This window comes from Megascapheus bottae, chromosome 36 (assembly GCF_031878675.1).
Source record: "Megascapheus bottae isolate mThoBot1 chromosome 36, mThoBot2.hap1, whole genome shotgun sequence".
NCBI lineage: Eukaryota > Metazoa > Chordata > Mammalia > Rodentia > Geomyidae > Megascapheus > Megascapheus bottae.
In genome coordinates, this window is record NC_143544.1 from 5,526,050 (window position 1) to 5,549,523 (window position 23,474).

The 23,474-nt window shown below is 48.2% G+C and overlaps 1 protein-coding gene, 1 long non-coding RNA gene and 1 pseudogene across 5 annotated transcripts; 1 reads left to right on the plus strand and 2 right to left on the minus strand.

Moving 5' to 3' along the window:
* Nucleotides 1-1,892: 1,892 nt before the first annotated feature.
* On the minus strand, nt 1,893-23,456 carry Ift38 (intraflagellar transport 38). Of its 4 annotated transcripts, none has more exons than XM_090324874.1 (12): nt 23,317-23,456; nt 19,178-19,289; nt 18,933-19,017; nt 17,884-18,063; nt 16,795-16,890; nt 15,804-15,887; nt 13,804-13,937; nt 10,819-10,960; nt 8,676-8,748; nt 8,094-8,201; nt 6,643-6,698; nt 1,893-2,228 (listed from the first exon to the last, which is right to left on the minus strand). In XM_090324874.1, the coding sequence occupies exons 2-12, from the start codon at nt 19,276-19,278 to the stop codon at nt 2,079-2,081; spliced, it is 1,209 nt and encodes a 402-aa protein (XP_090181000.1). In that variant the 5' UTR covers nt 19,279-19,289; nt 23,317-23,456; the 3' UTR covers nt 1,893-2,078. The 4 variants fall into 4 exon arrangements, with proteins under 4 accessions (XP_090181000.1, XP_090180999.1, XP_090180997.1 ...); XM_090324873.1 differs by having other exon boundaries at nt 23,268-23,456; XM_090324871.1 differs by lacking the exon at nt 23,317-23,456 and adding an exon at nt 23,091-23,107.
* On the minus strand, nt 3,407-4,794 carry LOC150042250 (farnesyl pyrophosphate synthase pseudogene; annotated as a pseudogene).
* On the plus strand, nt 21,108-22,006 carry LOC150042251 (uncharacterized). Its single transcript, XR_016533647.1, has 3 exons — nt 21,108-21,373; nt 21,464-21,621; nt 21,876-22,006. It is a non-coding gene; the product is annotated as an uncharacterized LOC150042251 (long non-coding RNA).
* Nucleotides 23,457-23,474: the final 18 nt, after the last annotated feature.

Here is a 23,474-nt window from a genome sequence, read left to right on the forward strand (position 1 = left end):
ACAAACAAAAAAACCTCTGTGATAAAGAACATTCCTTGGGGGCTGGGAGCGTGGCCTAGTGGTAGAGTACTTGCCTAGCATACACAAAGCCCCAGGTTCGATTCCTCAGTACCACATACACAGAAAAAGCCTGAAGTAGCACTGTGGCTCAAGTGGCAGAGCTCTAACTTTAAATAAAATGTGTTCAAGGGCAGTGCCCAGGCCCTGAGTTCAAGCCCAAGATTGGCAAAATAAAAGTAACATTACTTGGAAATTTCAGTCATGTAAACACAGGTCTTACAGTTTCATTACTTTTTTTTTGGGGGGGGGGGGTGGTCATGGGGCTTGAACTCTGAGCCTAGGCGCTGTCCCTGAGCTCTTCAATTCAAGGCTACCGCCCTACCCCTTGAGCCACAGCACCACTTCATTACTGTGTTTAAGAGACATTGTCGCTGGTTACAAATTCTAGATTGACATTTTCTTCCTTTCAATACTTTGAAGTTGTTCTACTGCCGTGACCTGCACTGTTTCTGAAAGAGCTAAGCAGAACAGAAACCTGCCATAGCCAAACCCTGGGGAAAGGCTATGCTCTGAGCACTGCAGGAGCCTGAGGGGGAAGATGTGGAGGAAACTCTCTCCTGAGACTGGAAAGCAAACCCTCTAGAACTAAAAGGGGACTTCATCGGTACAAACGTCTCTAGCACCCACTGACAAGGCTTCACAGCTTGCTTACTAGCACAGGAGAAACATTTACAAGGCTTAGTACAAAGCAGACTGAAATGTGAGTTTGGAGCTGACCCGTCGTTCAGGTTGGTCAGAGTTTACTGTGTCTACTCAGCAGGGCATCATTGGTGTCAACTTCATCTTTCACATTTTTCATCTCGGACTCGGTTCTTAGAGATGAGGGGAAGGTCTCCACTATCCCAACATTAAAGTCTACATCTGGTTTTGTTTTGCCAGTCCTGGGGTTTGAACTCGGCCTGAGCACTGTCCTTGGGCTTTCTCAAGGCTAGAACTCTACCACTTGAGCGTCAGCACCACTTCCAGCTTTTTTCTATGTATGTGGTACCATGGAATTGAACCCGGGTCTTCATGCATGCTAGGCAAGCACTCTACCCCTAGACCAAATTCTTAGCCCTCTACATCTGTTTTTCAAGTCCCAGAATATTGATGCTGTCCCCTCCATTCTGGTTTCTGCTCTAGTTCTTGTTACTTCACTGAGTTTACCTCATCAGAATTTCTTCTTCTTTTCCCTCCCTCTCATTTCAGTGAAATTTTAAGAGAGGTGAGATAAACTAATATATTCTGTTTGCCAGGCTTACTGGAATCTGGAATGTCTCTGATGCCTGATATTCAAGGAAATTAAATTTAATGAATGTACCAAAAAATTTTAATTAAGAGGACAATTTAATTAATTTGGCCTAGTGGTAGCATGAAGGAAGACTTGGGTTCTTCCAAACTGTGCAAGTGATTAACAGCTAGATGTTACCTAACAATTCCTAAAATAAGTCCTGTACTAAGTTCTAGCCCAGGTCTGCCGACTCTTTTTTTTTTTTTTTTGGCCAGTCCTGGGGCTTGAACTCTGGGCCTGGGCACTGTCCCTTTTTTGCGCAAGGCTAATGCTGTACCACTTGGGCCACAGTGCCACGTCTGGCTTTTTCTGTTTATGTGGTGCTGAGGAATCAAACCTAAGGCTTCATGCATGCTAGGCAAGCACTCTACCACTAAACCATTTTCCCAGGTCCCTGCCAGACTCTTAGAGGAAATATCAACAAACTATGTAGTCCCCCTGTATTTCTCTTCAAGATTTTGTCCTGTGGATTTCATCAACACACACACACACACACACACACACACACACACACACACACACACACACCCAAGTATTACAAGAAAAAGAAGTCAAAAGGAAATCATTGTTGAGGTTTGCTTCAGTTCTCATTTATGCTTTGTAGAGTACAAACAGGAAGGTAAAGTAAAAAAACACTGCTTTCGCACCAATGGCTCAGTTTACACACTAAATGTAACCTTCCCCACCTCTGCTTACCATTTACCTATAAATCTGAGCCTCCCGATCTGCTTGGGTCCCTTGGCAAGAGTCAGAAGTCATTATCACTTTCATCTAGGGGCTCAGGTTTCCGGACTCTTCGATTAGGCTTAGTTGGTGAGAGAGCAATGCTCTCATCTTCCAAGTCATCGTCGTCCTCTTCGTCATCGTCCATGTCTACCTCACTGTCCTCCGAGTCCTCCTGCAGAGAAACCACGGGATGAGGGGGCCGCTTTGTTATACTGTCTTTTTTTGTGGGTCACGGGGCTTGAACTCGGCCTGGGCACTGTCCCTGAGCTCTTCAGCTCAAGGCTACCACCCTACCCTTGAGCCAAGCCCCACTCCCCAGTTTTGTATAGGTTAATTAGAGATAAGAGTCTCAGGTCCTTTTGGGCCCAGGCTGGCTTTGAACCTTGATCCTCAGATCTCAGCCTCCTGAGTAGCTAGGATTACAGGTGTGAGCCACCACACCTGGCTTGGTATAGTATCTTTTTATAAGAGACCTTGCTTCGTTTTTTACTGTGGCTCAATAACCAGTGCCATCTGCACTGGAGAAGAGCTGGAAGAGCAGCAATTAGGCTATGGTGGCACAGAGGGCTCCGCTAGTTTGAATACCTTGGCTAACCAGTAGGTAACTCAAGTTCTGAGGTGCACAGGCTGGGCCACAGACTGACTTTTTTTTTTTTGGCCAGTGCTTAGGGCCTGAGCACTGTCCTTGGACTTTCTCTAGGCTAGAGCTCTACCGCTTGAGCCTTAGCACCACTTCTGGCTTTTTTCTACATATGTGTACTGAGGAATTGAGCCTGGGTCTTCATGCATGCTAGGTGAGCACTCCACCACTAGGCCAAACTCCCGGCCCCACAGGCTGACTTTCGAGGGGTGCCTCAAGTACACCTTGGGGCAGCACTGAGGCTCACTGGTGCTGCTTGGCTCAGGGGAGTCCAGGGAAGCCATGGACAACATGGCGGGGTCCTCCCAGCGAGGGATGGAAAGCACCATGGGCTGCGAGTATGAGGAGCAGGTGGGGTTCTCAGCGTCTAGCCCAGGGAGCCTGGCGCGGGCTGGCTTCACACTGGCATGTACACATGCTGTAGCTTCTTCTTCAGAAGACCAGAAGCCTCACCCAGCCACTCTCTCCAGCTGTCTTCCCACCATGCAGAGCTCCTCAGGTGAAGCCACCTCCTGTCTGCTCCACTGCTGCCCCTCTTTAGGTGTATGTGACCCACAACTCCAGAACCGCTCTCCTCAAGACCGGAGCATCCTGAGGAGCCCCTTCAGTGGGGTCTGCCGTCCTCACTTTGTCGTGCTGGCCCCGCCTCCCGCCCCGGCTCCTCCCCCGTCTGCTGGGCCCCTTGCCCGACCCTCTCTCTCTCTCTCTCTCTCTCTCTCTGGCTTGTGCAGTACAGAAGCAGCTGGAGGCCAGGGCTACCGCTCTTCCTGTTGCACTCACATCTACCTCACAGATTCCAAGCTTGATTTTTTTTTAAGGGTGGACAATAATTTACTGCTCTCCCAGCCCTTTTAGCCTCTAGGTCACTTTTCCCGCTTGTAAATCTTGTGGCTAGCCCCAAACGATGGCAGGTGGTAGGGGCAGCAGACTGCTGCAACCGCCTTCCTCGCACTGCAAGTACACAGCTGGCAGGCCCGGCTCCTCGTAGAGGGCCTTCACCTGAGCCACCTTCTTGGGGTCCTTCAGCCCTGCAAAATCTGGTGCTGCTCCGGAGTGCCCCGTTGCAGACACTGAAGCATCAGCCAGCTGCATTTGTTGTCCTGGATATCAGTGCCAACCTTCCCCGTCACACTGGTGTGTGTCAGGGAATCATCCTGGATCTGAAAGAATTCTCCCATCTCCAGCAGGATCGTCTTGGCGCTGGCATGTTCCTTCTCCACCTCGATGCCTGCCATGTACATGGCAGCCTCAACGGGCAAGCAGAAGAGGTAGAAGGCTGTCTGGTACTCGGCAATGGATTTATACCACTTCTCTGTGCATCTGCCAAGATCCACATGGTCCTGGGGGGCTGTGATGAAATCCAGGCTCTGCCCAAGCTCAGTCTGATGGGAACTCTGCAGGAAGAGCTCCATCAGTTCAGGCAGTGTGGCTGCTTCCGGCAACAGAACCTCAGCAGGCGGTAGATACGTGCTTCCACAAGCACAGTATCACTGACAGCGCGCGAGCCTACGCCAGGCATCTTATACCAGCAGGTCTGCCCCCCTGGATGACAGCTGCGGGTGCTGGAACAGTCCACGGTGTCATCTGCCACCAGTAAGAAAACTTGCAGCACTTCCACACACCAGCCACCGTCATGGCCCACTGCAGGCTGTCAGCATCCTGGTTCTTTGGCTCCACCAGCTCCCGGCATGCTACCAGCACTGTCAACCCTCGGTTGTACTTGCCTCCGATGGCATTGTACTCCAGGACTCCCTTCAGCCGGACAAGGGCATCTCCTGTCTGTGGGTGACCTATCTCCTCCTCAGCCAGCCCGGTGCTGACCTGGGAGAAGTGCGGGATGAAATCCTGCTTGTCTTGGGTGTAAGCATTCCATTTCTGATCTCCATTCATTCTGAGAGGAGCAAAATGCGCTGTTCCAGGATGCGGGCTCTTGATTCCAAGAATTTTAACTGGCCACTTCCTGCCAGCGTGTGGCTGTGTGACAAGCAGCGTGCCACAGAGTGCGAGCCGGCCTCCCCCACCCCTCCTCAATTCTTGGCCTAAGGAAATAAAGATCCTGTGCCTTCGGCTGATGAGACCACAGCCCAAGTGCCCTTCTCCTTTGCCTTCTTCAACACCATGTGTGCAATGGACTTACAGAACACGTCCAGAACCTACTGTCATCCCTGCAGTGGAGCCACTGTCACCTGCACCCTACATGGCTGCTCGTGCCACCGAAGCATACAACTCTTCACATGGCCTCGCCTCACTCGGAAAAAATGCTGGTTCCTCAGCCCATCGTGCACAGCTCTACAGTTAAGAGCAGAGCTGAGCAGAAAGACATGGTGAAGCCTCTCCACCTCTCACAGCCCCAGCCTCAGCTCCTTCCACCCCACCCCCGCTCCTCACGATGGGCGCCGCCTCCCCCATGCAGCCTGCTACCTTCCTCCACCCAACCTCTGCTCCCATGGCACGGCCTTAGGTGTTCTCCCACCACAGGGCGATATTCCCATCCTGCTTTGCTTCTCTCCCTAACACCCATGACTGAGCTATGTCTGCCTGCCACCACTGGACTGTCCAAGTCCTAACGGCAGGGCTGTGTTTCTCTGTCATCTGTAACAGTGCCTGGCACATGGCAGGACCCAACAGATGAAGGTGTGGTAGCTGTAGCAAAGCGAAGGGCTGGCCCCTATGCTCCCAAGGCTGCCTCCTTGAAGGAAGCAAGCAATGCACTCCTTCTAAAAAGCACACAAGCAAACGCAATGGAGGCCAGCCTCTGCTTTCCAGGCAGCTCTCAGGCAGGATGAGTGCACCGATGGCCACACCCACAGCCTCCCTGTGACAACAATCATTGCTAAAGAGGTCTCCCTGCCTTGCTATAGACCGTAGCCGAGGAATCCAAGGCCCCATCCTCTCTGCATCCTGCCATCCTGGACGACAGCTGCTTGCTGTGAATGCTGCTAACACTCTGTTCTGTGGCTCTGAGACGGTGGAGATAGACTTTAACTTCCATTTCCTGACTGGGGAGCAGGAAATGTTTCTCTTGTTTTTTATTTCTCTCTACTTTCACCTTGTTGTACTAAAATACATCCTTGCTAAGAGTTAATGAAAAAGCCCTATGCAGCCATTAGAATTATGCCCCAAGCACAGGCTAAGCCCCAAAAGCTGGTCTGGGACAGTGCCAGTCCAGCCATCTCCGGCACATGGGACAGCACTAGGACAAAGGCCCAGAGCCTCGGAGGTGCAGCCCCAACTGCCTGTCAGAAACAACTCTCCTCTGACACCCTCTGCATTCTGCTCAAGTCCTCTAGTCTGCTATCCGTCCAGGAAAGTTCAAGGCCCCAGCAGCCGACTTTTAGTCTGGACAGAGCACATGATCCACATTCCTCCCCCAGGATGGAACTGCGAGGGTTTGTCAGCGCTGTCCCTTCATTTCTCAGGTCAAGGGCCTGTTGACGCCTCATCACCTTTCTTGTCTCTGGCCTCGGTGCTCACTCCTCCTCCTCAGCACTGGGGACTTGAGGCCATTCTGCCTCTCCCTGTGGGATCTGGCAATCCCACGGGACACACCACTCTGGACACTGGTTCTGCTGGCCCTAAGCAGGCTAACACACACCATAAACAGATGAGGCACAAAAGAAGACCAACCTGCTTCCTGGAGTTGGGAGTCTTGCATTTGCCTAAAAGAGCTGGTGCTGCTTCCATCTTTGGAAAGCAAGAACGGAAAGAACAGTGAGAAGGCAAAAGAAAAGTAGGGCAAGCATATTGGTATGAAATAAGAAAACTACTGATAAGCAAAATAGAGGCCAACCCTTTCAGAGGCCAGGCTTGACCACGAATTGAGCAAAGCACTTAGTTAAGAACAGATGGATCCCAGGCTGCCAGTAGCTCCTGAGCTAATCTAGTTTACAAGCACAGACCAAAAGCAGAAGGCGCAGAAGGGCAGAGGGGAACGGCTGGGACTCACGTCGTCATCCGAGTCTCCACCTCGCATTGTGCCCACGATGCGCTTGTTGGGTCTTCCTGGAATGAAAAGCCAAAGCATGAGAAAACCATGAGAACCTTGGAAAATAAGTTAGAAAATAGACGTTGAGGCTGGAAGGGTGGCTTAGGGGTAGAGTGCTTGCCTAGCATGCATGAAGCCCTGGTTCCATTCCTCAGTACCACAGACACAGAAAAAGTTGGGCGACATGCTGTGGCTCAAGTGGTAAGAGTGCTAGTCTTCAGCAAAAGCAGCTAAGGGACAGTGCACAGGCCCTAAGTTCAAATCCCAGGACTGGCCAAAAAAGAAAAGAAAAAAAGAAAGAAGAAAGCAAAAGAAAATAGCTGTTGACCAAAGTGTTTACTTAAGTAGTGTCCAACTAATAAAAACTATGAACAAACAATAATGGATTTATTGAGTTCATAGGAAACACAAAGGTAATGCAAAATGATTGAAGGATCATGATTTTACTCCCTTAAAGTTATCAGGAATAAAATTGTAATTCAAACATGTGGGAGGCTGAGGCAGGAGGGCCTTGAGTTCGAGGTCCGCCTGGAATATGGCACAGCCATTGAAAATAATGAAGCAGATTGACAGTTGCTGACACGGGGAGCTCCAATGTACTTTAGAAACTACAGTTGAAGCATTACATAGACATTCTGGTCCTACTTAGGTTACAAGGGTTTCGGGTGGTCTTTGCACTGTGTTTGATGGCGTGTATCTATGTGTGGCTGTAGCTAGGGCTCTCGGGGTGGAAATAGGCCATGAGAAAGGTTCCAGGAGAGTTTCAAGAGAGAAGACAGAAATTAGAAGGATTTTTATTTTGATTTGCGGGGGGGGGGGGGGTAGTCATGGGGCTTGAACTCTGGGCCTGGGCGCTGTCCCTGAGCTCTTCAGCTCAAGGCTACTGCCCTACCCCTGGGACAACGTCCTACCCCTTGAGCCATAGCACTACTTCCAGCTTTCTAGTGCTTAACTGGAGATAAGAGTCTCAGGTCCTGTTATGCCTGGGCTGGCTTTGAACCTTCATCCTCACATCTCAGCCTCTTCAGGAGCTAGGATTATAGGCGTGAGTCACCATGCCCGGCTTAGGATATTTTTTTTAAGGGAAAGATGCTCATATGAGCCCTTCTCTGTGCACTAATTTCTCAGCCTTAAGAACAATTTAAGACACAAGGCAGGATAGAATCTTGGGTCAGAAGTGGTGTGTTTCTGTGGATTCCATCGAACATTCCAGCCCACAGGTAGAATCAGCAATTCTCCCGACCACCAGCATCAGAGGTGACGATGATGACTGAGCCACTAAGAGACAAGGAAGGACAAACTGGAGCAGAGCAGCTTCCAGAGTCCGTCTGCTGGGAGCCTGGGACTGAGCAGCCCTTCCCCAGCCTTGCCGAGGGCACAAGGAACAGGGCCGGCAAAAGAAGCCACGCTACCTTGCATGAGCACCTCCATGGCTGTCCTTGGCTTGGAGAGCCGTCTTTCCTCCAACTCGCTATCGGACTCGTCGTCCTCCTGGATGTCTATGTCGGAGTCATCGTTACCTGGCAGGAGCAAAAGGAGACATCCTTACTGTCAAACTGCTTCTGTGAAGGAGGCTCCTATGCAAAAGGTAACTCTAGTCTTCAGTCTTTTTCTGGACACATCAGATTTCATGCTGGCTTTGTGTGTAGACGCTTAGGGAAGAGTAAAACACTACAATGTGCTGCATTAACAAAGTATTAAGCAATATCCCACTGCAGGAAAAAAAAAAAAAAAGTGGTTTAGGGCCGGGAATGCTTAATGGTAGAGGGCTCGCCTAGTATGCATGAAGTCCTGGGTTCAAATCCTCAAGACCACATACACAGAAAAATAGGGAAGTGGCGCTCTGACTCAAGTGGCAGAGCTCTAGCCTTGAGCAAAAATTGTTCAAGGACAGTGCCCTCGCCCTGAGTTCAAGCCCCAGGATGGGCAAAAAAGAAGTACATATATGTAGGTATTTTAAAAATATAACGTGTCAAGGCTCGAAACAGCCTTACTGCCACTCCTGAGCAGCCGCTTCTCCTCTTCCTTTAGTTTGTTCTGCATCAGACGGAGAGTATTTTCAGCTTCCTGTGAAGAGGAAAGAAAGATACAGAAGTGATGAGCTTTGGTGCACAGTTTTATTCTTCCTGGAACATTCATGAAAGGATCGTAAGTTTGCCTGAGCAACCCTCACGATCATAACCTAAGCCTGCGCTCCTGTCTGGAGCCCCCTGTGGGTCTGTGGAAGTAGCTCAGAGGTGCTACCTGGCCTCAGTCTTGCTCCTTCCACTGCACCCAGCCCCTGCTGAAAGAACTGGGCTGACCGTGGTTCATGTGCCTGCATGGACAGCATCGAGCTCCAAAAGAATGCATGAACGTTATTGAGGCTTTGCCTGCACCCATTTTTTTTCTTTTTTTGTCAGTCATGGCTAGGATTACAGGCGTGAGCCACCGGGCCCAGCCACCCCTTTCATTTTTAAAGATACTAATGAATAGGTCAGCAAGGGAAGAAAAAAAAACTGCTTAGTTCCTGGGGCGCGGCCAGGAGGGAGGACAACCTCAGCTCAGTTCCCAAGTGCTGCTCTGATTAAGCTGGGCACACTAATGTACACATACAGGCCTAGTACGTGTGTGTGTGTGTGTGTGTGTGTGTGTGTGTGTGTGTGTGTGTGTGTGTGTGTGTGTGTGATCTTCACTTATCCAGTTTGTAAGATGGCTGGTCCTTGACCAAGGACCAGGGACAGCATGAGAAAGGAAAACTGAAAACCCAAGTGTACCATAGATGTATTTTGAATGACTGTTTTCAGGTTAATCAGAAACATTTTTTTTCTTTTCTTTTTTTCTTTCTTTCTGTCAGTCTGTCTGTCTTTCTTTCATTCTTACTTTTTCTTTTTGAGTCGGTCATGGGGCTTAAACTCTGGGTCTGGGTGCTGTTGCTAAGCTCTTCAGCTCAAGGCTCACGCTCTACCACTTGAGCCACAGTGCCACTTTCAGTTTATGGTGGTTAATTGGAGATAAGAGTGTCACGAACTTTTGTGTCCAGGCTGGATTTGAACCTCGGTCCTCGGATCTCAGCCTCCTAAGTAGCTAGAACTGCAGATGAGAGTCACTGGCAACTGGCTAATCAGTAAGGTTTCTAACAGAAAAAAAAAATGGGGGCCGGGAGTTTGGCCTAGTGGTTAAAGTGCTTGCCTAGCATGCACGAAGACCCGGGTTCAATTCCTCGGTACCACATACATAGAAAAAAGCCGGAAGTGGTGCTGAGGCTCAAGTAGTGGAGCTCTAGCCTTGAGAAAGTCCAAGGACAGTGCTCAGGCCCTGAGCTCAAGCCCAGGACTGGCAAAAAAAAAAAAAAAAAATGAGGACGTAATTGGAACTGAGCATAGGTGCCTTACACCTTTAATCAAACTACTCAAGAGGCTGAGATCTGAGAACCATGGTTCAAAGCAAGACCAGTCAGAAAAGTCGGAAATACCGATTCATCTCCAATTAATCAACAAAAAGCTGAACTAGAGGCCTGGCTCAAATGTAAGGGCACTGTCATGAAACAAAGACCTCAGAAAGAAGTCCTACATTCAAGCCCTGGTAAACACACACACACACACACACACACACACACACACACACACACACACACAATTAGAACTTGATCCAATTTCTTTTCTCAGAATTCCTCATTTATCAAGTTGAGATAGGACCTGGCATACTAGATGGCTGGGAAAAACCAGTAAGACAGCTGGTTCTGGACCATGCATGCTACAACCTATTGATGAAGTGCCATTCCTCTTTTAAAGTATTTCACAATGAGATGGATGATTTGTTAAGCAGGACCGTTGCTTTAAGTAAATGCAACAAGCAAGTTTTTAGATCTGCCCTCAGAACTATAATTTCAGGGGATCTGTGCAGAATAAAATGCACTTGCAAACTGTTATGAATTGCAGATGGCAACAGCAGAGCAGACTGGCCCTCTCAGGCAGAGCACCATGTGACTGTGCAGGTCTCATGACCAGGGCCTTGTGACAGCACATCGACATCTGCCTTCCACAGAGTAGGAATTACAGGAGCAATCCTCAGAGAGCAGGATAGCTTCATATATCTATACACTATCGCATCACCAAGAGCAGACAGCACGCCCGGCCAGGTGTGCGCAGGCCTCACTTCAAACCGCTCCTGCTCCATCCGATGGTGGTCCTCAAGCTGCTGCTCCAGGTAAGCCAAATTCCGAAACTTCTCCAGATAAACGTCATACTGCTTTTGTAATTCCTCCTCAATCTTCTCATACTCATCCATAAAGGCTGGCCTAAAATGAGCAAAAGAGATAAAATGAGAAAGGTTAATGAGGAAGCAACAGCTTGAAATTGGTATTCAGAATTCCAGGTGTTAGCGCGTGGCTCACGCCTGTCATCCTAGCTACTGAGGGAGGCTGAGATCAAGGTTCAAAGCCAGCCTGGGCATAAAAGGACCTGAGACTCTTATCTCCAATTAACCTCTAGAAAACGGGAAGTAGAGCTTAGCTCAAGGTTAGGGCAGTAGCCTTGCGCTGAAGAGCCAGCACACAGGCCAAGTTCAAGCCCCATGATCCTAAATAAATAAATAAATAAATAAAAATTTTCAGGTGCTACCATGGCTCTCTTTGGAAACCGTTAATCACAGAAGGCCCTTCATTTGGAGCTGGGAGTTTGGCCTAGTGGTAGAGTGCTTGCCTTCCATACATGAAGACCCTGGTTTGATTCCTCAGTACCATATACATAGAAAAAAGCCGGAATTGGTGCGGCGGCTCAAGTGGTAGAGCTCTAGCCTTGAGAAAGTCCAAGGACAGTGCTCAGGCCCTGAGCCCCAGCCCAGGCAAAAAAAAAAAAAAAAAAAAATTAAAAAAAGAGAAAAGAAGGCCCTTCATTTAAATAACTGCTTTGCAGAGTGCAAAACCACAGAACTGAAGAAAGAAGAACTGAAGAGAACTGCAGAACTGCAGAGTGCAGAATTATATTCTCACACTTACAAAGCTTTGTCTATTTCAAAGACAATGAGCTTCGACTATGTACCGGGTATAGTGGCCGAGTGCTTGCCTAGCATGCATGAAGCCCTGGGTTCCATTTCTCAGTACCACATTCACAGAAAAAGCTGAAAGTGGTGCTGTGGCTCAAGTGGGAGAGTGTTAGACATGAGCAAAAGAAGCTCAGATACAGTGCCCTGGTCCTCCCAGAGTTCAAGCCCCAGGACTGGCCAAAAAATAAATACATAAATAAATAAATAAATAAATAAATACTGGGATTTCCCTTCTTATAGTTCACTTTCTCGGTTTACTTTAGGAGGCCCCTTGCACAACTCCTCTGGAAATAGAAAGAAAAGGAGCACTTGACCACAGGCATTTTAGACTATCTTGGTTAACACAGTAAGACATTAATCTCTTGAACTCAGGGCCTGAGCACTCTCCTTGGGAGTTTATCTGGGATACAGCTCTACCACTTGAGCCAAAGTACCATTTCTGGCTTTTTTCTATGTGTATGATACTGAAGAATTGAATCTGGGTCTTTCTGCATGCCAAGCAAGCACTCTACCACTAGGCCAAACACCCAGCCCTAAGACATTATCTCTTACAAAACATACACATGTGTATGTGTGATATATCTATACAGATATGTGTATACGTGATACATTGTATGTATATAGCATTGTTACAAACATATGTATATATACATATATATTATATGCTGCAAATAATTCATGATTGTTTAAACTACACTTCTAAGGCTTATACTAGAGAGTGTTCTATTAGCCTTTTCTCTAGTACATGAGATGGATTTCTAATGAGTTATAGTCAGAAGAAAGATAAAGTTGGAGGCTACTCAGCTACTCAGAAAGATAAGCTCCAGATATCAAGGTTCACAGGTAGTCCAGGAAGCAAAAGCCACAAGATTCAATCTTTAAAAAAAAAAACAAAAAACAACTGCAGGCTGGGAGTTTGGTCTAGTGGAGAAGTGCTTGGGTGCACGCCCAAAGACCTGGCTTCGATTCCTCGGTACCACATACCTAGAAAAGCCAGAAGTGACGCTGTGGCTCAAGTGGTAGAGTGCCAGCCTTTAGGGAAAAGCCCAAGGACAGTGCTCAGGCTCTGAGTTCAAGGCCCAAGACTGGCAAAAATAAACCTGCAAAAAGCCAGGCTGAAGGCATGGCTCAAGTGGTAAAGCACCAGCCTAGCAAGCAGAGTAAGCAAGTGTGAGGACTTGAGTTCAAATTCCAGTACTGACCAACAAAAGGATAAATTGCTGACAGGTAAGAAATTATCAGCCAGGTATTGATAGTTCATGATTGTAATCCTAGCTACTCAGGATTACAGGATACTCAGGAGATCTGAGGATAGAAGGTCAAAGCAAGCCCAATAACAAGTCCATGACTTTTTTTTTTTTCTGTGCCAGTACTGGAACTTGAACTCAGGGCCTGGGCCCTTTTGAACAGCGCCATTTCTGACTTTTTCTGCTTATGTAGTGCTGAGGAATTGAACCCAGGGCTTTGTGCATGCTAGGCAAGCACTCTACCACTAGGCCACATTTCCAGCCCAATCCATGACTCTGTCATCAATTAACCTCTAGAATCCTGGAAGTGGAGCTGTAGCTCAAAGTGATAGAGCCTTGAGCAGAAGAGCTCCGGGACAGGGCACCATGCCAGCCCTGAGTTCAACCTCACGACTGACAAAAATAAACATTTAAAAAAAAGAAAGAAGGAAGGGAAGAAAATGGAGGAAGAAAGAGAAGTCATCAAAATCTAAAAAGTCTAAAATCTACTTCAGTTAAGATTTGGGATGGAGTATATGGTCTTTGCCTGTAATGATCTTAGGAGACAGAGCTTTTAAGCTTTGTATAGCCTACACCATCTAGACTTAAATACTTCAACTTATATTCAAGAAGCTATGAAAGCTTCACACTAGTTCAAAAATCAAGCTACTTTCCAGACATATTGAAAGGGGTGTAGAAGCCTTAGGACAGCAGCGTGTGTGCATGTGTGTGTACTCTTGACACAGTCTCCTTATAGCAAGGTAGTTGGCTGCTTTAAGAGGTGATGCCATTGGCACCGTGTCGGCCTCTGCTCTATTTCAAACACACCTTCCTGTTCAACCTCACTACCCACTCAGATGTCCACCTCTACCTGACGCTCTGCAGAGTCTGTAGTCGTTTCCGGTTTCTTTCCAGTTCTAGTTTTCTCTTTTCAATTTTGGCTTCTAAATTAGCTTCATCAGATGCCACATTATTGAGCAGGTCTTTAGTCTTCTGAACTTGTGCCTACAAGTAACAGGAATTAAGGAGACAATGGGTCCCAGGTGTGAAGACAGCCGACCTCACATTGAATAAATACAAAAGCAAACAATGTGCACACGGTCACAGCAATGACTCATTTAGCCAACTAGTTCCAGGAGAGAATGTCACATAGACCCAGAAACACACCTGCATGAAAAGTGGGTGCTTTTCCCCAGGAAAACAAAGAAACAGGGCAAGAAGAGTGTCCTGATTAGGACTCAGAGTTCTCCAGGAAGTCTGTCCAGCAGATCTGGTACCAGTCCTACACACTGTGGGGCACTGAAGGAGAAGGTCCTTCCTCTTCCTTCTTTTTTTTTTTTTTTTCTTTTTTGCCAGTCTTGGGCTTGAGCTCAGGGTCTGAGCACTGTCCTTGGATTTTCTCAAGGCTAGAGCTCTACCACTTGAGCCTCAGCACCACTTCCAGCTTTTTTCTATGTATGTGGTACCGAGGAATCGAACCCGGGTCTTCATGCATGCTAGGCAAGCACTTTAACCACTAGGCCAAACTCCCAGGCCTTCCTCTTCCTTCTTGCTGGCAAAAGCTTGACCACTGGCTACAAATAAGGAGGCTTCTTTGTTCTTAAAATTGCCACATTTTTCCCCACATCAGCCTCCGATAATTCCCTTACCTCTGACTCCCAAATAACTGAGATTATACGTGCATACCACCATGCCTTCCCCAAAAACCGTTTTTTTTGGGGGGGTGGGTCATGGGGCTTGAGCTTGGCCTGGGCGCTGTCCTTAAGCTCTTCAGCTCAAGGCTACCACCCTATCCTTGAGCCAAGCCCCACTTCCCATTTTCTAGAGGTTAACTGGAGATAAGAGTCTCAGGTCCTTTTGTGCCAGGGCTGGCTTTGAACCTTCATCCTCAGATCTCAGCCTCCTGGATAGTTAGGATTATAGGTGTGAACCACCAGTCCGGCTTCCCAAAAACTTTTTTGCAGAGGGGAGGGCAGTACTGAGATCTGAACTCAGAGCCTCCTATCTGCTAAGCAGTGCCCTAGCCCACTGGGTGCTGTATTTTTTTTTTTTTTTTTTTTGCCAGTCCTGGGCTTGGGTTCAGGGCCTGAGCACTGTCCTTGGACTTTCTCAAGGCTTAGCATTCTACCACTTGAGCCTCAGCACCACTTCCAGCTTTTTTTCTATGTACGTGGTACCGAGGAATCGAACCTGGGTCTTCGTGCATGCTAGGCAAGCACTCTACCACTAGGCCAAACTCCCGGCCCCGGGTTGCTGTATTTTAAATAGTTAATGCCACCATCACATTTGTGCTTGATTGAATTTCAGTCAGAACGTAGGCTGGCATCAGAGTATGACTGTGAAGATTTTCTTTTTCCAGTCCTGGGCACTGTCCTTGGACACTTTTTGCTCAAGGCTAGTTCTCAGCCACTTGAACCACAGCACCAGGTTCTGCCTTTTTCTGTGTATGTGGTACCAAGGAATTGAACCCAGGGCTTTGTGCATCCTAGGCAAGCATTCTACCACGAGGCCATTTTTTTTTTTTTTTGGTTGGTCTTAGGGCTTGAACTCTGGGCCTGGGTGCTGTTTAAAATTTAGAAAGTCACAAGTGTAGAGAAAGGTGGAGTACAACACAAGCCTTTTTCCTGACCTAGGTGTGAATAAACTACAGCCTACTGTCACATCCCTGTGAATTGAAAACAATGAAATTATTAAAACTACTTAATTTTTAATATCATGACAAACAACTCTCATTTATTTCTGAGAAGGAAACAACAGGCTCACCTTGAAATACTACTTGTCACTAGGTGTGCCTGGTTCTGTCCTGTATAGGCAGGAACTTACTTTGAGACCCAGGCACAAACACATAAAATAAAAGCCATATAAGCTTACCAAGATGTCTTTTACTGCAATTCTCATCACTTTCTCAGTCTCACTGATTTCCAGGGGTCTGGCAATGGCTTCTGTTCTCAGTTCCTAGGAGACCAAACAATTCACACACTCTTTCAGAAAAGGAGTTTCTCCCCCCACACTCCACCCATTGGTGGCCAGTGGTTTTTTTTGCCAATCCCGGGGCTTGAACTCAGGGCCTGGGCACTCTCCTTGGGCTTTCTCGAGGCTAGTGTTCTACCATTTGAGCCATAGCACCATTTCTTTTTCTGTGTATGTGGTACTAGGGAATCAAATCCAGGGTATTTAAAGAACTAAGAACCTCAGGGATGATCCCACCCCATCTGCAAGAAAACAAAGGTAAAAATCAAGACTTAACAAAACCGACTCTACTTACAAATCACTTAGGAGTTGTGAGTCTGGTGTAACGGTCTATATCTCAGAGATGATTGGGGATGAGTTAGAACATAGAGATGGTCCAGATGGAGAGAGGGCAAACAAAAATCCATCTAGACCTTCCTTATCCAGTGAGCTCCATAATGCAACAGTCTTTCCCGTGGGTAATAGGCTTCAAACTCAGCCTGGTGGCTTGTCCCTGAGCTACCACCCTACCCTGGAGCCAAGCCCCACTTCCTGTTGTCTAGAGGTTAATTGGAGATAAGAGTCTCAGGTCCTTTTGTGCCTGGGCTGGCTCTGAACCTTCATCCTCAGACCTCAGCCTCCTGAGTAGCTAGGATGACAGGCGTGAGCTACTGCCAGCTTGCTTTTTTTTTTTTTGCCAGTCCTGAGCTTGAACTCAGGGCCTGAGCACTGTCCTTGGACTTTCTCAAGGCTGGAGCTCTACCATGTGAGCCTCAGCACCACTTCTGGCTTTTTTTTTTTCTATGTATGTACCACCAAACCCCAAGTCTTCATGCATGCTAGACAAGCACTCTACCACTAGGCCAAACTCCCAGCCCCCCCTTTTTTTTTTTTTAATCTGCACATTGCTTACCCTCAACTCGACCTCCTTCCCCAACAAGTCATACAGAGACGCCCCTTTGGCAGTGATTTCAGAAGCCAGCTGCCGGGCTGCTTTCAAATCTGCAATCTTAAGGACAAACAAAAACAGAAACCTCAGATTTTTTTTTTTCCGGGGCTGAGGACTGAACTCAGGGCCTGGGCACTGTCCTTGGACAATTTTTGCTCAAGGCTGGTGCTCTAGCACTTGAACCACAGCACCACCTCCAGCTTTTCTATGTACCGAGGAATTAAACCTGGGTTTTCATGCACACTAGGCAAGCACTCTACCACTAAGCCAAAGTCCCAGCCCAGAAACCTCAGTTTTTCATAAGACACTTGGCAAGCAGTTGGTTAAAATGAGTTGTTACCTTCAAGCCCAAGCCCACCCCCATGAGCTGCAAAGAACGCTTTGGCAATACAGACTAACTTCAGGACATCTGGTCTCTCTGATAGTAAATATCAAGTCAGGCAGAACCTGAACCTGCAGCAGGAGGTACAGGCAAGAGAAAGCTTACTCGACAAGTACCCAACAGCTGAACTCCTATGTCCAAGCCCTCATCTAGCCTCAGCCCCTCTGGTCGCATGTGTGTTATCAGGCCTGACTAGAACCATCCTTTTAGTAGGTATGTCTATGCTCAAAACTCCACTTTCCACCTCAGAATCAAATAGAAGGCTTTCCAGGGGCTAGAGAGCCTGTCACTGCCTCCCCTGGAGACTCTCCAGCATGGCCTTTCTTCTCCCAGTTCTCTGCTAAGCAACTACCCAATCCAGGCAGCCTTCCCATCAAGCTATGTAAGATCCTGGCCCTCCATCCTGGGCCCTGGACTGCCCGTGCTTCCACCGCTCCTCCCCAGCTAAGCAGTGGAAACCCCTTTGGTCTTCTTTGCTGTATGCTCAGTGTTTGATCACTACATGGCAAATAGCAGGCTTTATTCAAACAGTTGACTTAACTTACTGCAACAACCTAACCACCTGTCTCAGCACAGAAGCAACAAAGAACTGCAAGTGTCAGCCACATCCCATCCTCAGGCCCGAGAAATAAACCACCATCCCCGAGCCACAAACTTTTCCTCATCCGTACCTTGGAGCCAAGATCAAACTTGAACTTGCTGATATCCTCCTCCCCTACTTTAGAGCCCTCCATCCCTTTGGTCTTCATAGCATTATAAAGCACAGATGTGATCTTCAGAAGTTCTTTCACTGCATACCCATCCGCCTGGTAAAGCTTCTTGGTATTGAGTTTAATATGCGCCTTTGTGGCCTGTTTTTAGATGTACACACACACAAATACACACAAAGTTTAAGGTCCTTTCCATGAAATGTCTAAATCAAATCCCATATAGGTAATTGGGAAAAGTCTGCTAATAATTAAGGTTAACACATCTAAGTGACTTGTATGAGGATGGAAAGTCCATGGCAGTTTTTTTTGGTTGTTTTGTTTTTTATTTTGCCAGTCATGGGGCTTGAACTCAAGGCCTGAGCACTGTCCTTGGACTTTTTTTCTTAAGGGTAGAGCTCTACCACTTGAGCCACAGCACCACTTCCAGATTTTTCTATGTTTGTGGTACTGAGGAATCGAACCTGGGTCTTCGTGCGTGCTAGGCAAGAAAAGAAACTTCAAATAGCTATCAAAAGTAGAACACCTGGCACAGATGGCTCACACCTATAATCCTAGCTATTTGGGAGGCAGAGATCTGGGGATTTGGTTCAAAAATAGCCTGGGGATAAAAGTCTCCAAGAGACTTATCTCCAATTAACCACTCAAAACTCAGAAGTGGATCTGTGGCTCAAAGTGGTAAAGTGCTAGCCTTGAGAAAAGAGCTCAGGGACAGTGCCCAAGCCTTGAGTTCAAGCCACATGACTGACAAACAGGAACTGAGTAGAAAGGGTAGTTATTTTATTCTAAACCATTTTTTAAAATTTTAAGCCAAAAAACATCTTATTTATTAAAAATGAACAAAAAATGAAGTAGGCTTCCCTCCAGAAAAGAACTTTTTGGCTATGATGCCACAGAAAACTGGCAATGGAAGGTGGTAGAAAGTAAATTCTAGTATTCAATCTCAAAGGAGCCCTAAATAGGTCTCATCCTTTCCTTAATTTCACAATGCCACAAAGGAACTGTGAACTAACCATGAACTGGGCAATGGCCTTAACGAAGAAAACTCGGTCTTGTTCAGTGTCAATGTCCGAAGGAATGTCAGTCTGAGGCTCATACCTACCAGAAAGAACAAACATGAGTCAACCCGGCAGAAAGTCCCTCAAAAAGAAACTGGGCAAATGAGAGGATAGCTGGTTGCTAGCATGAAGCTCTAAGGCACTGGCCTTCCAGTCAGGTTAAACATGTCACTTCCAGAACCATCTAATGCCACGCTAACCTTTTCACAAGCCAGAGAAGCACTTCAGACACAAGTCCAAAGTTGGGTGTGCGGAAATTCTCCATAGAAATATGTCGAGGGTATCCTAGGGCCCTCATCATCTCGGTGAAATCTGTCAAAGGGGAAATACAATTGTTAGTTCCTCAAAGGGCAACTTAAAAACATCACTGCTTTAAAAAAATTTATTGTTGGCTTTTGTGCTGATAACTTGTGCTTGAACTCAGGAAGGATAACTACTTTATTTTTGCTGGTCCTGGGCTTAGGCTTGAACTCCGGGCCTAGGTGCTGTCCTTGACCCTGGGCCTCTTGGCACTCTACCACTTGAGCCACAATGCAACTTCTAGCCTGGAGGTAAGAGTTTCACAGATTTTCCTGCCCAGGTTGGCTTTGAATTGTGATCCTCAGATCTCAACCTACTGAATAGCTAGGATTACAGGCGTGAGCCACCAGCACCTAGCTAACTTTTTTTTTTTTTTTTGGCCAATCCTGGGCCTTGAGCTCAGGGCCTGAGCACTGTTCTTGGACTTTCTCAAGGCCAGAACTCTACGACTTGAGCCACAGCACCACTTCTGGCTTTTTTCTATGTATGTGGTTCTGAGGAATTGAACCAGGGTCTTCATGCTGTTATACCCAAGTCTCAGGACGACCACGAAAGAGACCACCGAGAGTCGCCCGTTCCGAAATGCAAAAGCAAGGCTTTCTTCAGGCGGGCTAGCTCGGGCTCTGTCCTACACTCCCATACAGCGGGAGCCCAGGAGGAAGCCCTCAACAGCTCTTCTACAGGGCTTTTAAAGGCAAAGACCACAGATTGACACCAACACAGCGATCAGCTATTGGAGTGAGATAAGGTAGGGGTAGGGACAGTTCAGGGCAGTGGGAGCTAAAACAAATGCCATCCCTTGAATTTGCACCAGTCAGGTCAGTTCCTGGGGCTTACTGGCACCACAATTCTGTTTCTTTAATTGTGTGCACTTTTGGGTCACTCACAGCTTATATAAACAACAAGACGGTTGCAGCTTCAGAATGGGGGCGCTTTTTTTAGCTCTTCAATGCATGCTAGGCAAGCTCTCCGCCACTAGGCCAAACTCCCAGCTCCCTTAGCTAACTTTCAACAAGCAGCCAACCTCAGATATTGCCTTGGCTTTCCTTTATTGGTGCTTCGCTACCAACAGCTTTAGTGACTGCCACAGTGATGAACTTAAAAATACTGTGGTTAACCGTGCTTTTGCAGCACATATACTAATGTGCAGTATGTGACAGATGATAAATTGTAAAATAAGATTTTCTTTTAGGGGGGGTAGAGATAAGTCAAAGGACCCAGAAGTAGGAAGGACAGAGCCTCAAGAAATAGTCGTTGACGCCAGGCAATGGGGGCTACTGAGGAAGCTGGGGTCTAATGGTCACTGTTCAAAGCCAAGCTGGGCAGGAGAGTCCCGGAGAGACTCAGATGAACAATTAACCACCAGAAAAGCCAAGAATGGCGCTGGGCGCACGGAAGCTCGGGGACAGCGCCCAGGCCCTGAGTTCAGGCCCCAGGCCTGGCGCCCACACCCACAGACAACCCACAGCGAGGCGGCCGCTGCGCCGGCCATCGTCCAGCCGCTCCGGCTGAGCCTGCGTCCGGCAGGCGCCCCCAGTCTAGCTCGGGCCCGCGCGGACGAGCACGGGTGGCGGGGAAAGTGTCCCATCCGGGTCTCTGGCCCCATCTCCGATGCTCGGTGACACCACTGTCCCCACGGCACGAGCTCCTGGAACGTTCTGTCAGCCACAGGCCCGGCCGGGCCCAGGAGGCCTGGTCAGGCCGACGTCCCGAGTCCCCGCCGGACCCCAGACACCCAGGACGAGCTGCCTTACTGCGCAGATCGCGGAAAGACATGGCGCTGCGGGTCCTCAGGAGCCGAGGTCACCGCCGCGGACCGCCTCGCCTTCGTGGACCGACGCCTCAGCCTCGCGGGCCCGGCGCTCGCGGGTTTCTATGGCAACCCACGGACCTCGCGACGGCGAGCCGCTAGGGCCAAACGTAGGGAAACGCGAGGCCGCCTCCGCGCGCGCATGCGCACAGAGCCGGAGGCCGGCCAGGGGCGTCCCGACTTCCCCAGAGGCATTCGTCAACCCTTTGGCGGACATTTGGCACCGACTGAGATGTGCCCACGGCGTACGGGGCAGTTTGTTTGGAACGTCCCGTGATGCTTCCCAGTATGTCGTCTCTGTGATTCCCGTATACTTTCTTGAGCTCTGTCATTCCCTTCCCGGATCCTGTACGTGCACTACACTAATTCGCTCTAGTCCCCAGGTCAGAGTCAAGAAAAGCATCCACAGCGAGCTGTCAACCAGCACGCACCGTGACGGAGTCTGACTACGCGGGGAAGCGGGCCGGCGCCTTCAGCGCACGCGCACTCGGCTAAGTCCGAACAGCCACCTTCTGCGCACGCGCACTCGGCGAGGTCCTCAACAGCCACCTTCTGCGCACGCGCACTCTGCAGGGCCCTCCCCGCGCGGGGGGGGGGAGACGGAGGGGTGACGTCATCCCGCCTGGCGTGCCTGCCGTCGTCATGGCAACCGCGCTTTCTCCCCCTCCCCCCCCAGCAGCGGGCGCGGCTCCCGGGCGCCCTGTCCGCCTCTGCGAGGCTCGAGCTGGGTAACACGCACGCGCAGGCATTGTGAATGTGAAGACGCTTCTCTTTCTTCATCCATGCAGAGCTGGCTGCTGGGTCGACACGGTGCAACGATGATGCCAAAGCGATAGTAGGGCACATTGAACGCCGTGCAAAAGAAAAAGGAACCGGTGTGTGGCGTTCAGAGAGATGAGGTGGCGCCACACATCCAAGTCAGTCCAACAATTAAAAAAAAAAAATAGATGGATTTTGGAATAACTGGAACCCACAGAAAATAAATGAACATGCACTGTTATCTGGAACAAGATAAAAAAGCTAATTCTGAATGGTTCACTGCCAGAGGCCAGGGGTCCAGACCTGTCAATCCTAGCTACTTGAGGCCCAGATCTTAAGATGGGCTTCTAACACAGCCCAGGTGAAAACAGTCCACCAATTCTCTAATTAAACCAAAGAGCTGGAGATAGAGCCGGTGGGAGACCACTGCCTTGAGCAAAAAAAGCCAACAGCGATCAGGACTTGAGTTAAAATATTCTAATATATATATATATATATATATATATATATATTTAACTAAATGTAGGGCCTGGAGCATGGCATAATGGTAGAGTGCTTGCCTAGCATGCATGAATCTCTGAGTGTGATTCCTTGGTACCACATACACAGAAAAAAGCCGGAAGCAGTGCTATGGCTCAAGTGGTAGAACACTAGTCTTCCCCTGAGTTCAAGCCCTAGGGCTGGAAAAAAAATAAGTAATAAAAATAAATCACGGGGCCGGGAGTTTGGCCTAGTGGTTAAAGTGCTTGCCTAGCATGCATGAAGACCCGGGTTCGATTCTTCGGTACCACATACATAGAAAAAAGCCAGAAGTGGTGCTGAGGCTCAAGTGGTAGAGCTCTAGCCTTGAGAAAGTCCAAGGACAGTGCTCAGACCTTGAGCTCAAGCCCAGGACTGGCAAAAAAAATAAAATAAAATAAAAAAATAAAAAAATAAAAGTAAATCAGTAAAACCTAAAGCTGGGATGTAACTCAGTGGCAAAATGATCACCTAGCAAGTGCAACATCCTGGGTTTGATCCCCCAGTACCAAAAAAAGAGATTAAAAAAAAAAAAAAGCTGGTGCCAGACTTTTTGTTGAATATGGATTCCTCAGTGTTTTTCCTTATGTACAAGATCATGGCATCTGTGAATCTGTGAGAGCAGAGACAATTAGACGTGTGTGTGTGTGTGCATGTGTGTATGCTGGAGACTGAAACCAGGGCCTTGTACGTGTTAAAACCCAGGCTTTACCACTGAATCACACCTCCAACCTGGGTAGCTACTAAATTGTTCCATAAGTGTGACATTTTACATCTTCATCAGCATCAGATGGGTTCAGTTCTTCCACATCCTTAGTTGCTACCCAGGAATGCGTGGGACAACAACGCAGTGCCACGTGTAGTCACAAGAAGCACCTGCTCAGCACGCTCAAAGCACTGACCCAGTCTCATTACATCTTCCATCACACTCTCAGTCGAGGAAGCAGATACCTCAAAAGGTCATCCCAGAGAACGACTGCCCAGCTCCCACAGCCCAAGCTGTTGGATGCAGCTTATCCTTAAGTCACGTACAGGACCAGGGGCTTCTTTTTGCTTTGATCTCACCCTGACCGGGGTTAACTCCCTCTCCTGGGAAGGGCAGGATCTTC